General features: G+C 49.3%; 2 protein-coding genes across 2 annotated transcripts; both read right to left on the bottom strand.

The window, feature by feature from the left end:
- Positions 1-7,271: 7,271 nt before the first annotated feature.
- On the bottom strand, positions 7,272-11,446 carry DCANP1 (dendritic cell associated nuclear protein). The gene is given in 4 exon segments (XM_033181158.1): positions 7,272-8,828; positions 8,831-9,001; positions 9,320-9,625; positions 9,628-11,446. Coding segments are annotated over 4 exon segments (729 nt in total). The 5' UTR covers positions 9,791-11,446; the 3' UTR covers positions 7,272-8,739.
- Positions 11,447-11,597: 151 nt separating this feature from the next.
- Positions 11,598-15,175, bottom strand: TIFAB (TIFA inhibitor). The gene is made up of 2 exons (XM_033181159.1): positions 14,947-15,175; positions 11,598-12,680 (listed from the first exon to the last, which is right to left on the bottom strand). Exon 2 carries the CDS (start codon positions 12,668-12,670, stop codon positions 12,143-12,145), a length of 528 nt encoding a protein of 175 aa, XP_033037050.1. The 5' UTR covers positions 12,671-12,680; positions 14,947-15,175; the 3' UTR covers positions 11,598-12,142.
- Positions 15,176-17,339: the final 2,164 nt, after the last annotated feature.

The following is a 17,339-nucleotide window of genomic DNA, read 5'->3' as shown; positions in this document are numbered from 1 at the left end:
AGATGGTCTCCCCCAACGTCATCTGTGAACCTCATCTCCAAGCTCAGAGCTCCCTCCCAGGTGGGGTTGCCCCTTCTCAGAGCTCCAATTTCCCCATCAACCTTGGGCCGTATATCTTCCCCTTCCTTCTACGGGCTGCTTTATAGCTTGCTGGAAACACCTTCCCTTAGCACTTCGAAGTGTATCACTTGAAAGCATCTTAACGTTAATCAATATGATTCTTTTTTAATTTGAAGGGGCTTATTTCTCCAAATGGCTTTCCTGATCTTATAGGAGGGCATGCTCTCTAATATTAAACTTTTTCTTTAAAAAGAGCAAAAAAAATGACTCACATCTGTTTGATATTTAATTCAGATTGAATGGCAGGACAGGAACAAAATTACACTGCAAAAGGCCATAAAGCGTGATGTTTAAAAGAACCAAGCATACCAAACCTACATGCCAGAAAATTTGAAATGACAAAGGATTGAGGGGGTGTGGCCTGGGCGATGGGGTGTCTCCTACCCAGAAGCTGGAGGGGCAGTAGCCAAGTTGGGGGAAGGTGGGAGGTGGGAGAAGGGCTCACTTTGCACGGGAGGACTTTGTAGGGGCTGGTTTCCATACACATGTGAGTTTGGGGGTCTGGGATCTGAGCCCCAAGCAGAGGTCCTGGAATCCAGTGCTGGTTGCTCCAGGTTGGGGGATGGGGTGGTGGCCTGTCTGGGGCTCTCCAAGGGGCTGCTGGGTAATACCGCACACAGCCTGGGTGGCCAGTCAGGCACTGTCAAGCTCTCGGTGTCCAGGAGGCCTTGGGGTTTGGCTACAGCTCAGAGAATTGAGTTTAAAGCCCTCTGCTGCCTTCTGATCAGTTTAGCAGAGACACCAACATCCTGCATCCCAGAGGGCAGAGAAAGGGGTGGGACTTAGAGAGCTGTGTTTTCCTCCAATCTTGGAAGGAAGGCAGCCTCTGAATGTCAGCGCCCCTGAGCTCTGCGACAGAGGTCCTAGGAAAGAAGTGAGTGTGGCCTCTTACTTAATATTTCTTTAAAGCCAAGGGGCTGAGTCCAGGCCGGGCACAGGCACTCCAGTGGTGAACCGTGTCTGGTGACGCTTGTTAGGTGAGCTTTGACAGTGGTGTGCAGTCAGAGGTTGTGTGCTGGTGTGGGCTGCCCCTCACTAAGGCCACGAAGGGAGTGGTAGAGACAAGAGAGGGATTTAGAGTAAACCAAATGCTGGGCCCCCCTGACCAGCTGAGTGGGCTTGCGTTCCCTTTCCCTCTCTGATCCTGTTTCCTCATCTATACCATGGAATGGTTTGACATCCTCAAGGTTATTTTAAATATCTAGTGTGATAAATATAAACGAATTCACTTTTAAATAGCAAAATATTGTATGTGTTTCTTAGAATGGTAACTCTGGCCTTTCCAGGGCTTCTGCTTAGGTACCATGTTTCTTTCCAAGGTATTAACTTGTTTTTCCAGCCAGCACTTGAGCACGAGGGTCTGGAACTTTTTCCATGCAGTGGTGTGCTGGAGTTGTCTCACACTGTTTCATAAAAGCTGATTGTTAAATCATTAAATTATATTTAATCACTCACTAAACTTAAATTTTCAATGTAACTAACTTATTAACAATTATATGAACTTATGGTGAAATGATATTAAATACAAAGTGAATAAATAAATCAAAACTCACTGCTTCCTAATTATTTTACTATACCTTACTATATCTATGGCCTTGGGGCTATTTACACTGATTGTATCTGCGTGATGGGAATGCCACATGATGGTAGGCTTCCTGTGCATCTCTTTCCAATTCCACATTCAGTGATGTCATTTTGATACCTTGAAATTGACCGTGGTAAGACAATTTACATCATGGACATCAGCAAACACTATAATCAGAGCTCCCCCGCCACTCAGAGAGCTGCTAAACATTTGCCAGCACAATTCTGACTGTAGAGACTGGCAAAATAAAGTATGCAGAGCTCCTGGTGACTTTCTCAGAATCACTCGGCCATGCTGAATGTCTTCCTTTCAATCCAGTGCTTTCTTCATCAGACTTAGCTGTTCCAACCTTCCCGGGAACTTGTGGCCATCTCTTACGGCATGCATCCCTTTATCCAGAGCACTCTGACCTTCCCAGAATGCTCCCCTACCATTCCTCTAGTGGGGTCGCTTCTCTGCTTCTGTTTTCCCCTGAGCTGAGTCAAAACATTCACGCTGGTGTGTAAAGCGGGCTGAGAATCTCAAGTGGAAGTATTTTCCCTTTCTTTAACTGTGGAGCAAAACTCACAGCTCATAATTATCATGTGGTTTTCTAACCAACACTTTACCTGGGGTGCTTGACAGAGCCCAGAGACAGAGCCCAGAGGAGTATGTGTGTGTGTGTGTGTGTGTGTGTGTATGTATGGATGTGTATATGCAGGTGTGTGTGTGTGCATGCGGGTGTGTGTGTATGCATGTGTATGTGTGTATGCGTGTGTGTATGGATGGATGTGTGTATGCATGTGTATGTGTGTATGCATGTGTGTATGTATGGATGGATGTGTGTATGCATGTGTATGTGTGTATGTGTGTGTGTATGGATGGATGTGTGTATGCATGTGTATGTGTGTATGCATGTGTGTGTATGGATGGATGTGTGTATGCATGTGTACGTGTGTATGCATGTGTGTGTATGGATGGATGTGTGTATGCATGTGTGTGTGTATGGATGGATGTGTGTATGCATGTGTGTGTGTATGGATGGATGTGTGTATGCATGTGTGTGTGTATGGATGGATGTGTGTATGCATGTGTATGTGTGTATGCATGTGTGTGTGTGTATGGATGGATGTGTGTATGCATGTGTACGTGTGTATGTGTGTGTGTATGGATGGATGTGTGTATGCATGTGTATGTGTGTATGTGTGTGTGTATGGATGGATGTGTGTATGCATGTGTATGTGTGTATGCATGTGTGTGTGTATGGATGGATGTGTGTATGCATGTGTACGTGTGTATGCATGTGTGTGTGTATGGAGGATGTGTGTATGCATGTGTGTGTGTATGGATGGATGTGTGTATGCATGTGTTGTGTATGGATGGATGTGTATGCATGTGTGGTGTATGGATGGATGTGTGTATGTGTGTGTGTATGGATGGATGTGTGTATGCATGTGTGTATGTGTGTGTGTATGGATGGATGTGTGTATGCATGTGTGTGTGTATGTGTGTGTTATGGATGGATGTGTGTATGCATGTATGTGTGTATGTGTGTGTATGGATGTGTGTATGTATGGATGGATGTGTGTATGCATGTGTGTGTGTATGATGGATGTGTGTATGCATGTGTATGTGTGTATGCATGTGTGTGTGTATGGATGGATGTGTGTATGCATGTGTACGTGTGTATGCATGTGTGTGTGTATGGATGGATGTGTGTATGCATGTGTGTGTGTATGGATGGATGTGTGTATGCATGTGTGTGTGTATGTGTGTGTGTATGGATGGATGTGTGTATGCATGTGTGTGTGTATGTGTGTGTGTATGGATGGATGTGTGTATGCATGTGTGTATGTGTGTGTGTATGGATGGATGTGTGTATGCATGTGTGTGTGTATGTGTGTGTGTATGGATGGATGTGTGTATGCATGTGTGTGTGTATGTGTGTGTGTATGGATGGATGTGTGTATGCATGTGTATGTGTGTATGCATGTGTGTGTGTATGGATGGATGTGTGTATGCATGTGTGTGTGTATGGATGGATGTGTGTATGCATGTGTTTGTATGTGTGTATGCATATGTGTGTATGTATGGACATGTGTACGCAGGTGTGTGTGTGTATGCATGTGTGTGTATGTGTCTTTGCGTGCATGTGTGTGTGTGTGTGTGTGTTGGGGAATGGAGAGGGGAAGGAGAAGTCAGACCACGTGAGGCTTTCTGATGTTTTGACTTGAATTCTGCACTGCAACCACAAACCCTGGAGGCCCAGAGGAAGAGGAACGTAAAACTGAAAGACAGAGACCCCCGAAGATTAGCTTCCCTCCTTGGCCTCCAAGAGTGTCCACAGGGGACGACCATGTGTTTCCCAGTAATGAGGCCCAGCACTGGATCTGGAAGCCTCTACCATCAGGCTTCCAGCCTGCCTGCTTCTAATACTCCCGGGGCAGCTCTCCAAGTTTGGGAGCTCTGGACCTCGCGCATGTGTTTCTGAGTGGTGAAGGGCTGGGTGGTCATGTCGCACCAAGGAGACGAGGCCCATCTGGAAACAGGAAACCCTGTTGGCAGGTAGCAGAGGGACGGGGTGTGGGGCCCTGCATGGCCCTGCTGGAATTTGCCATGGGCTTCCGGGCTCAGGGTCCCCTGGATACTGTGGTTCCATTCACTGAGCAAGACCACTGACCCTTCCTCTTCTCACTCAGAGCACTTACTTATTTAGCGTGTATTTTCCCCTTTTTGTCGGGAGCTGTGTTGTGGTTTGACTGAGGTTCTTCTCAGCGCTTTGGCCCTAGTGGTCTTTCACCCCACCCAAATTCTTCCTCTCAACTCTCTATCCTGTCAAGAGAGAGAACTGAGGACCTACTGTGTGTAGGTGGCTGCTCATCTACAGACATGTCCAAGATGGCGTCTGCCACACGCAGGGCTCTGCCTGCCGGTGGGAGGGTCCAGACAACTGGCATGTGAAATGGGCCCAGCCCTGCACCTGGCACACTCATGTTGTGTTTTTCATCTTCACAGAGGTGAGGTAAGTACTCACAGTATACCCATTGTATAGGTGAGGAAAAAGTGGCTTGGGGGAGGAAGGGAGTTTCTGGATTCTGTAAGTGGAAGGCAGTGGGATTTGGGCCTGTTGGCTTCCTGAGGACAGATGTCTCTGCCCTGCCCCCTGCCTATCTCAGGGGCTAGTGTTCAAAGCAGGGCATCTGGGTGAGTTGTGTGTGGGCCCAGACAGGCTGTGCCTGGGTCTTCTCTGTGCTTCACTCTGTGGTACTTGCCCTCCTCCCTCCCTCCTTATAGATGTTGAAGGTCACATAGGTTGGGGTGACAGTGATGGTGGGGATCTATGTTTGCCCCTCAGGGGTCCCTGCATGGTGGAGTCCTCTGCAGTGTGGCCTCCCCGTCCTTCTCTCCCTACTTGGCCACCCCAGGGCCTCAGGCGAGGCTGAGGGGCATTGACACGGCCACGGTCTCTGTGCTGGCCATTTGGCTGTTTGTCCTCAGGTCCACGGCTCTCTGGTTCATCCCCTGCTCTGTACTTCAGGAAAGTCGACCCCCACAGGCTGCATTTCTCAGGCTTGCTGGTCAGCTTGCCTCTGGCTGGCTTCAGCCAATGGGGTTTGGGTTTTGGAGGGGGAGGGGACGAAGAAGAAGAGAAGCCAAGGTATTCCTTCCTCTGTCAGCCTGTCAAGTAGAGTCACCTCATCAGCTGCTGGCAGCAGCTGCCTCTCCTCTGTGGCTCCTATACCTCTAGGTCCCAGCTTCCTTAGGGGCCTCCATAGTATTCTAGCCCTGGGCTGGACATTCCTCACTGTGACTCCAGAAACACTCCCTCTCAGTTGCCCTCCAGCCTGGAGCCAGCAGTGGAAGCAATCTCTGTTAATCTCCGAATTGCATCCCTTATTTGGCTTCTTGGTGATTCCATACCCAATTCCCTGAATTACATTTTTTGCATACTTAGACTGGTTTTTGTATTTCTGACTGGATCCTGAATGATAGGCCTCCCCCTAAACAAGGTGACTTAATAGGGTCCATGTTCCCAACCCATCTGTAGCAAGCCCTCTGAGTGAATGACATCATGACAGCCCCTGATCCCTCAGAGAAGCAATTATGGAAGCCTCGTGTCTGGCTGCCTGGCTGAGCTCTCACTCTGAAGACCCCTGCCTCTGCCTTATTCCGAAGACTCCTACCTCTACCCCCTGCCTCCACATCTTTAAAGGAAAGCGAGGCAGACATCGCAGCCAGGCTCGCTTCCAGCAGTTAGAGTGCTTGGCTCAGAGCCCGGGCCCTGCTGCCGGCCTTGCTTGGGACCTACTGCATGTGAACTAAGTTGTCAAGTCACACACAGGGAGGGTCAGAGAAATGGGAGAGGCCGAAAGGGAGTCTAGAGCCTCCTCCACAGCCCCAGTCTCCACAGGTTTTTCTCCTCGTTCCTGGACTGATTTGATTTGGATTCAAATCTGCCTGTACTTGGACTCCTTCCTGGCCAAATGCCTGGAGCTGGGCCCTTTGCTGCAGGCACTCCTTAAAGCAGCGGGCACGGTTGGGGAATGGAGGGCATTTCCTCTGGAAGGAAAAGGCAGAGGAACCAGTAATGGCCCAGGAGTGCTGATATCCTTACTGGGGTGCACATTTTTGTGAAACGACCCCCTTGCCAAATGGAACTCTAAAGCTCGTTCAATTCACATGCCTAGAGAAGAAAATAATCAAACTCTTCTGTCAGGGATCACCTGGCTCCCCACATCCCCTCACTTAGGATGTTTTATTCCCACTGGAGCATGTGATTGGAAAACAAAGGTAAATGGGAGCAATTGATTCCCGGATCCTTTTTTTTTCCCCCAGCAGGATTAAAGCTGCCTCAGCCATAAAGAGTTTACAAACTCTAAAGAAAGATAATAACTTCCCTTCTCACGGCCCGGTCATGGGGAGGCAGTGCATGTTTCCAATCAGCTGAGAATGTAACTCAAATGGTAGGTTTTATTTCACTTTAATCCGCCTATGAGTTCACGTTAAAGGTAAGAGGAATCACAGCCCTGCAATTCAAATAGAGTTCATTAAATTCAGCATCTCCTCTTAACTGGGCTGGGTTGTTTACTACTCCCCACAGTCTTGGATGGGCTTTGAGGGTCTGGTGCGGTGTCCAGCAAATGGCTGAAATGCAGGTGAGGCTGCCATCATGAAGGAAGCTGGAGGGAGGAGCTGTTAACCTCATGGTACTGTGGCGACATCAGCCACCACTACGTGTCACGGGGTGGATGCTGAGGAAGAGAAAACAGAGAAGAGCTGGAGAAGCTCACACAGTAGATACAGTGGAAGGCAGGTGACCCAGCTGGCAGTCCATTGCAGGGGGCGGTGGAGGTGGCGATGTGCTGTCCCCACCACATGGAGCTTGCTTGCTTCTGCACACCTCTTTGCTGGCTGCAGCCTTGCTACTCAGTGGGCGGTTGTGGAAAGAATCGGTTCTCGGTTCCCATCCCAACTCTGCTATTTAGACACCGGGAACAACCCCTTGACAAAGTCTTGCTCTACACGTTTCTGTAGTGACTGTCCATTTGAAGGGATAGGGAAATATTCCCTCAATGTCCTGCAGTGAACCTTCTCGGCCCTTTCCTGTGTGGATGGAGTGTTGGCACAGTGAGGCGGATGTTGCTAGTGGACGCATCAGGGGTGTTCTGCACAGGCTGGCCTGCATAGCCCAGGGGTGGAGGGAGGGGTCAGGCTAGAGCCTATGGAGACTTGGTGCACAACAGGCCCAGGCTCAGTCCAGCCAGCCCAACCTCTGATTGCTATCCTCAGAGTCCCTCCAGGGTCTCCTTGGCAGGGGCTGTCCCCTATGAGCCTCTGCAGGGGACAGGAAGTGCTGACTGAGAACTGTCTCTCTGACATGCACCCTGTCAAATCCATAAACCTTCCTCAGCGTCACCACACAGAATCCCACAATCCCATGTTCTGCTTGAGTTTGAGCTATACAGGCTCAAGGACTAGAAGGAAGCACCAGCCTTGTTCTGCCCCAGCTAGAGGGTCTGTGCTGCCCCAGCTAGAGGGTCTGTGCTGTCCCAGCAGAGGCCTACAGGAGGCAGAGACATTCACCTCTACTTCCTATCTGCCCATGGCTTCGTGGTCTTCTCACCCCAGCTGGCCAACTGGCTTCCCATCACTATGGGCCTTGCCCTGCCCATGCCGGGCCTAAGGGGCCTGGCTCAGACTTTAGCATCTAAGGATACTGCTGCCTTGACCACCAGAGCCTCACCTGTCTGTGCGTCTGTCCTCTGTTCAGCTCTGTGAAGGCCACCAGGAACACAAGAGTCAACCCATGACCTTTGTCTTCAAGGAAATTGAGGTCTCACTGGGCAGACAAGCACGGAGTGAGTGTTCCACCACGGGCCTCCCTTCCTCCAGGCTGTAGCCAGGACTATGCTGTCTAGTGTGTCTGCTGTGACTTCCTCACGGCAGAGCCCTACACTGTGGCTGTTTATGGAGCATTTGCATGTTTCCCTCGAGGGGAGGCGGTGTCTCTCACGGACAGCTTGGGAAGATTCACATTCTTAGAAAAGCAGAGGAATGTGAGTGTTAAAATACCTTAAAGGGCAAGGAGGTGATTTCTAGATTTCCAGACAATGTCTCAGAGAATTGTAGTGCTCTGGGGTGTGCCTGAATGTAACCAATGTAGCTCCTTTTGTGCCTGTGTGTAGACTGAGTCCATGTGTCCACATGCATTCAGTTCCTCCCACCAAACTGGACAGTGATAGCTAACCCTGTTGACCCTTGTGTCTAGGTGCCTTAAATGTGTGATGCCTCAAATTGACCTTCACAATGACTCTAAAGAGGTAGGTACTGTGATCTTTCCCAGTTTCTACAAGAAGAAACTGTGGCACAGGGAGATTCAGTCACTTGTGCAGGATCACAGAACTATAGTAAGTGGTCAGGGAGGGGGACAAGAATTCTAACCCAGGCAGCAGTCTGACCAGAGGGCCCTAGCTTGGAGCAGGGTTCATGTGCGCTGTGTGTTCATGTTTAGCGTATGTCTGTGCATACCTGTGTGTGTGCACATGCACACATGTTCACTCAGACACATGGGCTGCCCTCCGGTGGGAGCTGAGAGAATGCAGTGGAGGTTGTTGGGAGGAACTCACCCGCCTGCTCCGGCTGCCGAGCAGGTGAAGGATAGTGATATCAAGTGCGAAGACCAGGCCCTGAAGCCAGCCTGACAGTTTCAGCTGTTAGGAGAAAGTGAGGGTGGGTGCCATGGATCTGATGATTTCAGTGATTTTCTACTCAAGAAAAATGAAGGCTCGGATGGGCAGAGCTTAACTGTCTTAAAAACTTGGCGTAGGGCGGCCGGGCGCGGTGGCTCAAGCCTGTAATCCCAGCACTTTGGGAGGCCGAGACGGGCGGATCATGAGGTCAGGAGATCGAGACCATCCTGGCTAATACGGTGAAACCCCGTCTCTACTAAAAATACAAAAACTAGCCAGGCGAGGTGGCGGGCGCCTGTAGTCCCAGCTACTTGGGAGGCTGAGGCAGGAGAATGGCGGAAACCCAGGAGGCGGAGCTTGCAGTGAGCTGAGATCTGGCCACTGCACTCCAGTCCGGGCGACAGAGCGAGACTCCGCCTCAAAAAAAAAAAAAAAAAAAAAAAAACTTGGCGTAGGGCAAGGTGTGGGTTTCCTGGGGAGACTGTGTGAACTGTGAACAGGTAGAATCTGAAACTACAAGCCAGATGTTTCCTGGCTCCCTCCCACCTGGTCTGACCTGTCTTCCTTCAGCTGCTGTGCAGTTCATCCTGGGTCCCTGAGAGGCTCGCAGATGCTTCACTCCAAAGATCTTAGTTGCAGAGTCCCCTGTGGAGGAATTGAACCGCCCCCTCTCTCAGGACCCCAGTTGGCAAGGGTTTGCTCCTCCCTGGAGGGGAGATACCCTCACTACAACCCTGGAGAGGGCCACTCGGGGCAGCAGCTCATTCCCAAAGTTGTCTGGTGGAGCTGGGGAGGGGCACCCTGGGGACTCTGGGGTTTCCCCACCAACTCCTCTCTCCAGTCTTTCGTGTCCAGGTGCAGTCTCCAGGCCGTGGCTTCTTGAGTTCTGTATGTGGGTTGCTGCTCCATAACGCATAGTTGGGGGACCATTTTGGTCGGTGACAGATCACTGCTGCCTTTCATCAGACCAAAGTACACGTGGCTTCTTCTCCTTGCCAGCCCTACCATGGCATCTCCCATTACACTAACCCTGCCTGTTGGACCTTCTGATGCAAGGAACAGATTAAAATCCCCTCCTGGTTGCCCACCAGGTCCATGGCTACAACTAAATCCCGAGTTGGGGCATCAGAGAACACAGGTAAGCCCCTGAGTTCTGGAGCCAGCTTACTGGGGTGTGAGTCTTCCTCACTTCCGTATGGATGGTGAGCCCTCCTCTCCCAGGTCTCATGATAGTAGTTAACCCTTATTAAGTGTGTGCCAGGCACTGACTGAGTGCTTTACAGGTGCCACCTCCTAAGACCCTCGTAACTCTAGCAGGTAGTACTATTATCTTACCCATTTTCCAGAGGGAGAAATAGAGGCAAGAGCAGAATAAGTCACTTGTCCAAGTCACACAGCTACTGATGGTGTGATGTTGGGCAAGATATGTAATGTTTCCGAGTCTCAGTTTCCTCATCTGTAAAGTGCAGTTAATACCATTGTCTATCTGGGGTGTTATGAGCCTTAAACAGGGTAATACACACAGCACCTAGCAGAGTCCTAAGCACATGGTAGGCACTCAACAGGCAAGGCCACTTAACAAGAGTATGTGAGCCCAGCTGGAGGAGAGAGAAAAATACAATGACTATAGCACTAATCACAGTAGTGATCAAATAAGTAATGCACTCCTGAATGCTTGACTTACCTGAGCACAACGTAAACTCCCTGAGGGAGTTTGCCTTACTCACTCCTGGTTCAGTTCCGTGTCTTTGCACAGATCTGGCACAAGGTGGGTGCTTGGTGAAGGTTTGCTGAATGAATGAGGAACTGCTTTGGGGGCCCAAGGGGTCATTCACAGCATCAGACAGCCCATTCCTAGCCACCCTGCTCTCCCTGCCTTGTGGCTGTGATCTGAGTGTTTTTGCTTCATCCCTATTGGAGAGGAAGCTTCCCAAGCCAGGGCAAGCCTGGGTCTTGCCCACCTCTGTTTTCCTCATAGAGAAGATGTTGAGGGCCTGTGAGTGAAGTTGGACCTCCTTGTAGCTTGCCCTGGGTGCAAAACAATCCTCCTCTTGGGCAGAAAACAGAAATTGCTGGCAACTACAGACCCAGGGATTCGAGTCAGCCAGGGGAACAGGGCTGTGCCCTTGGAGCCTCAGATTCCTGGGATAGTGGGGTCTGGGATCATGGTGACCATGTAGATCCCTCCCTGCATCACACGGGTGAATGTTGTTTCTAAACCACACTCTCCCCTTCTCAGCATGGCATGGCAAGTGGCTGCTCCCCTTGTTCACTGAGAAAATCCTCCCACCTTTGGCGTGCCTGGCTCCTAACGAGTCCCTTATTTGGAAGGAACACCCCCACCCCCATTGGTGTGTGACTCACCCTGAGTGAAATAACTGCTGGGCTGAATTCTTACACAATCCCCCCCCATCCCCTCATTCCCTGAGGACCTTTGCCCTCAAGTCAGCCAAGGCCTTGATCCAGAAGTGACAGAGAATGGGGAGTGTGAGGATGAGGATGATGATGGGGACAATGAATTTCCAGGCAGGCCCAGCTCCCAGCTCCCAGCTCCCATCCTCAGGAAACCCTGAGCCCTGCCTGCATCTTTTCCAGAAATGTGAGTCCCACCTTTCCAATTTCCTCTTACACCTCGTCTATATTTCCCACCCTCACCTCTGCATGACAGCGTGGCGTGCATGTGGCCCATCTGGGGATCAGGGAATCCTATTGGGTGTGCCAGCTTAATGAAATACTTGCAGTTTATTAAACTCAGGCTTTCCTAAGCCCCGCGTGCCTGTGGGTATTTGAAAGCTGAAGGTAACACCAAGCTACCACAAATGTAATTGTTACATGTGTCCACGCATTCCTGGGGCAACCTCAAACTCCCGCTCTTAAGCAGCACGCAAAATGAACCACATAAAGTAACTCCTAGTCAGACAAGAGGGGGAAATGTGTGGAAATGCTGAGAGAGGCTCCCCAGAACCCCTCAGGGCCTCTAAAAGAATATGAAGTTCCCATTACTTTGCAAAACTCTGGCCACAAAGGGTGCTTCTCCACCCCAGACTCTTGGTTCAGTGTTTGCAAAATTGGTTCATTATGAGCAAGGCAGCCAGCGGGTTTTGCTTGTCAAGTTTGCATAATGCAGTTCAAATACTTCAAGTCCTGTTTCATCTAGCAAAGACTTGCTCTAGTGGCAGGGCTAGCAGAGTGTACTGTCTGGGGGTTCCCTCTGGAGCTGTATTTCTGTTCCTCCTCCAGGTCTTGGCTGGGGAGGGCTGTCCCAAGTCTAGGAAGGGTGGTGGAGAAACCCCAGGCAACCTGAAGTCTGCTGCCCTGAACCAGGGGGATGCTGCTCCTGGGAGATGCCTTCCCATTCGTCAGTTTCCTCAGCCTCAGGTCTGTAAATCAGGGGTGAAGGGCTGACATGGAAATAGCAGACAAAGGCCTCCAGGGATGTGCCTTCCTCTACGCGAACCAGCATCTGGATGCCTGAGAAGGAGAGCCTGTTGATGGTACTCAGGGTGATCTGCTCCAGGTACCTCAGCGTCAGCCCATTGACCCACACACAGCCCTTGCGGCTCAGGGCCTTGAGGCAGAAGGCCAGCATGGCACTGCCTTTCTGCAGGTAGGGCTCCAGGGACAGGTGACGACGGGAGAGGTGTGGGAGCTGCAGCTGGAGGTGGGCGTCCGGCCCCCGTCCGAGCAGCAGAGGGCTGGTGTCATGCTGCAGCTGTGGTGGGACATTGGCAAAGGCAGATGGGCCCAGCGTGGGGTGGTACAGGCTCACTCGCAGGATGGTGAGGGGCTTCTCCATGGATGAAGGCCTGGGAAGACGGAACATGGACACACAGGCTCAGCTTGAGTCAGAGACCTCTGTGGCTCCCTGAGCCCAGACACAGTTGCCCACCTCAGGGGCCCTGTGCCTGTTCATACAATCACTCTGCCCAAGCCAGGATGGAGCCAAGGCTGGAACTGGTGTGGAAGGTCATGAGCTTAGTCTCTCCCATACTCTGAATAGAACATGCCACCCACTGTCTCTGACTTCTGGATTTCTGTAGTATAGGTATGTCTGTCCTTGTCTATGCAAGGGATCAGGCATGCTGGCTTGCAGGGTGGGGCTTTGGTAATTTTTTGGTTATTTGGAGACAATTTGGCTCTGCTTCTTGGAAAGGATAAGGTAGGCAGACCAGCTACATCTTCCTTGTATCTGACAGTTATACAACAAACCCTTGCTGAGTCCTCCTTTGAGCCGAGCAGGGAACCAGCTGCTGGGGAGAAGCAGATTCAATAACAAACTGAGCCCTGACTCTTGGGAGCACCCACTGGTGGAGGAGAGAGGTGTTTCTAGCACCAGGATGTATGGAGGGACACAGAAGGGGGAGGCTTAGCCTAGTCCTGGCCACCAGAAAGGCTGCCTAGAAACCCTGGTGAAGAATAAACACAGCTAGCACATTCCAAGTGGTTACTATGGGTACTTGGTGGAAAGCCACTTATAATGGCCAGCTTTGTTCCTGCATGGGTTTGAGGAACACAAACTCTGCTATGTCCACCAACACCATGTGGCCCAGGACCTGCCATCACCTTCAACAGGAACCAAGGCTTGAGCAGATTTGAATAACTAATTATACATTCTCTGGGTACCAGGCTTTTTCTCACGTTATTTCTCTCCTAAGAAGGCATCTTCTATTCCAAACTCTGTGCCCACGGTTCAAGGCCCTGCTCAAATGTTGCCTCTCCTGTGAAGCTCCCTTCCCTGGGGAAGGTGACCTTTCACTGTCTCGGACTCCCACAACAGGGAGAATCCCCCAGGACACCTGGCCAGCCTTACTCCCCATTCATTCCATTTTTGCATTTCATGCCCAAGTTCTGTGGGCCCTTGTCCTGTCTTCCCTGAGCTCCTCTCTTCCTGTCCCTGAGGCCTCCTGAGGACTGGGTGTGGTCTGGGCTGTGGTTCTTGCTGCCCCATGTCCCACTGCCCTGTACAAATAGGGCTTGGCCACCATAAATGTCCAGGGACACATTTGCCAAGTGGCTGAATGAGAAGACCACACACACACACACACGGTGAAATCACCCAGAGAGACCACAAATGGGATCAGGTCTCAAAGGCTGTGTGGGACAGCGAGCCTGTTGCAGGTGGCTTGAACCCAATGTCCCTCCAGGTCTTGAACCTTTTAGATGCAGTAGGTTAATGGCTGGGACCTTTAAGTCTGATAGTGAGGGCACCCTTTCACTATCAGAGGCCTCAGGGCACCCGCTTTCCCCTAAGGCACAGACACATGTATGCCTCTGTCCACACCCCAGCTGGCCATAATCTGAAGAAAGCCTCTCTTTTTTCTTTTCTTTTTTTCTTTCTTTTTTTTTTTTTTTTTGAGATGGAGTCTCGCCCTGTCACCCAGGCTAGAGTGTAAGTGGCATGATCTCAACTCATGGTAGCCTCCATCCTCTCCAGGTTCAAGGGATTCTCCTGCCTCAGCCTCCTGAGTAGCTGGGATTACAGGTGCCTGCCACCATGCCCAACTAATTTTTTTATTTTCAGTAGAGACGGGGTTTCACCACGTTGGTCAGGCTAGTCTCAAACTCCTGACCTCAGGTGATCTGCCCGCCTCAGCCTTCCAAAGTGCTGGGATTACAGGCGTGAGCCACCACGCCTGGCCAGAAAGCCTTTTCTTGAGGTGTGGGATACAGGCTGAGCCCAGGACAGGTGGGCTGGGCAACCATACTGTCAGGCCTGACTGGAAACTCAAGAGTTCACTCCCAGAAACTAATCTCATGGCCCAGAGACCCTGAAAGAATTCCTCAGGAAGAAAGATTCACTGTTGCTGTGTGGCCTTACTCTCTGTTCCACTAAACCACCCAGAGCTAACAGAAATCTCCCACCAAAGAGGAGCCCATCCATGAGAGGCTGTCCTGTGTTTTTTTGGATCCCAGGTGTTCTGGGGAAACAGAAACCCAGCCCTACAAATCCAGCCTTTGGGATGAAGCAGGAGGAAGACACTCCAGAGTGTGTGTCTCGGGGGAGCCCTCCCCCCAGCCCCACCAGGCCTTCCCTTCTCCCCATGGGTTCAAGTCCCTCTGGCTTCCACTTACCTTATTGCCAGGGCACATCTGGCTCTAGTCCTGCAGCTGTGAGCTCTTGAGAGGGAGTAGGCTGGTTTGGGTAGGGCTGGGGATGACTCTTATGGCTACGGTTCAGGAACATGACAGAACACACTTCAGTTTTGTTGCATTCTTCCTTTTTCCCTTTAGGAAAGAAAATAGAAGTGTAATTTTTCATTGCAGAAGTGCTATTCCACTGCTGAGAGTTTGAGAAACCCCAGCGTGGGGCCCCTTCTGAGATTGATGGCGTGCCTTCCTGGGTTTCAGTTCTGCCAGCCTCTCCTACCCCACCCCCAGGGACCTTAGGACTTGCACCCAGGGTATCTGCAAAGTTCCTTTCCACCTTCCAGTAGGATGGGGTCAAAGCAGCCCAGGCATGTTAGAAAAAAAGAGCCTTTTGGGACAGAGGGCTACTGGACGGGAGAGCCCTCCTGAGTATGGGAGAATGAGGAGAGCATTCTGGCTGGATAGAAGTTGGCCAAGGAAACTGTAGGCAACATGGCACTTCCCTGAGGGTCTCAGGAGAGGGCAGGGCCTGGGGACGGGGAGGATGGAGAGGGCAGTAAATGGCCACTTGTAGAAGATGGTCTCTCCTGCAGAACAGTGAGAAGGCGGTCTGTCATGCCCACTCCCCATTGCCCAAGCTATGCTTGTTTGCATGCAGTTTGGAAGGGGTGAAAATGGTCGCATGTCTGGCACTGAGGGCTCTGGCTGTCCTGGAAGTGGCTAAATGTGAAGGTGCTAACCCTTCACATGGCCCAGAAATCCTTAGTTCACCAGTGTGTTCAAGTCGCCTGCATTAGCTCCTAGGAGTTTTATAGTTCTATACATACATTTTAACTTTTATGATATGTGTAAGGTTTGTGTCTAGATTTTTTTTTTTTTTTTTTTTTTTTTGCTTATAGATGTTCAGTTGTCTCAGAACCATCTCTGAAAAGACCGTTTTTTTTCTTCAGTGTTTTCTCTTTACTCCTTTGTCAAAGATTGGTTGACTGTATTCATGTGGGTTTATTTCTGGTCTCTCTACTTTGTATCACTGATCTATTTGTCTGTTTTTTCACCAATATCATACTGTCTTGATTGCTGCAGCTTTGTAGTAAGTCTTGAAGTTGGGTACTGCCAGTTCTTCAATTCTATTCTTCTCTTTCAGTTTTGTCTTGGCTCTTCTGAGTTGTTTCTCCATATAAACGTTAGAATCAGTTTGTTAATAGCCACAAAATAACTTGCTGGCATTTTCATGAGACTGCATCAAATCTATCAACAAAGGAGAGAAGAACTGACATCCTGACAGTGTCGAATCTTCCTATTCACGAACATGGGATATCTCTCTATTTATTCGGTTCTTTGATTTCCTTTATCATAGTTTCATGGGTTTCCTCATATAGATCTTGTACATGTTTTGTTAGGTTTATACAGAAATATTTCTTTTTGAATATTAATGGAAATGGCATTGTGTTTTTTATTCCAAATTCCACTTGTTCATTGCTGGCACATAGGAAAGTAATTGATTTTATGTATTAATCTTGTATCCTGCAATCGTCCTTTAATCACTTACTAATCCCAGGAGCTTTTTTGTCAATTCCTTTGGATTTTCTACATGGACAGTTATGTCATCTGCAAATAAAGACAGTTTTTGTTCTTCCTTCCCAATATGTATACCTTTTTTTCCCCTTTTAATCTTACTTCATTGGTTAAAACTTATTGCTTAAATGATGTTGAAAAAGAATAGTGAGAGGGGACATCCTTGTCTTGTTCCTGATCTTAGTGGGAAAACTTCTGGTTTCTTATCAGTAAAAGTATGATGTTAACTGTAGGATTTTTGCAGATGTTCTTTTTCAAATTGAGAATGTTTTCATTTATTCCTAGTTTGTTGAAGATATTTTGCTCTAAAGTAACTGACAACCTAGAATTCCATACCCAGATAAAGAATACTTCAGAAATAAAGATGACATGAAGTCATTTTCACCCAAAAACTGAAGAATTTGTCAACAGTACACATACTCTAAATTCTAGTGTTCTTCAGACAGAAGAAAAGTAGTCCCAAATGAAAGCATAGAAATGCAGAAGAAAATAAAGAGCAATGGAAATGGATATATGCATACAAAGCAAAGTAATATTAACCATATGAAAAATAATAATAATGACATTTTATTTTTGAAACTTTTATTTTAGTTTCAGGGGTATATGTGAAGGTTTGTTACATAGGTAAACTTGTGTCATGGGGGTTTGTGGCACAGATTATTTCTTCACCCAGGTATTAAGCCCAGTACCCAATAGTTACCTTTTCTGCTCCTCTCCCTCCTCCCACTCTCTACCCTCAAGAAGATCCCAGCGTCTGTCTTTTCCTTCTTTGTGTTCATGAGTTCTCATTATTTAGCTCCCAC

This window comes from Trachypithecus francoisi, unplaced genomic scaffold (assembly GCF_009764315.1).
Source record: "Trachypithecus francoisi isolate TF-2019V2 unplaced genomic scaffold, Tfra_2.0 Lachesis_group2, whole genome shotgun sequence".
NCBI lineage: Eukaryota > Metazoa > Chordata > Mammalia > Primates > Cercopithecidae > Trachypithecus > Trachypithecus francoisi.
Note: the sequence above shows the minus strand (reverse complement) of the source record. Positions and strands in the feature narration are given on the sequence as shown.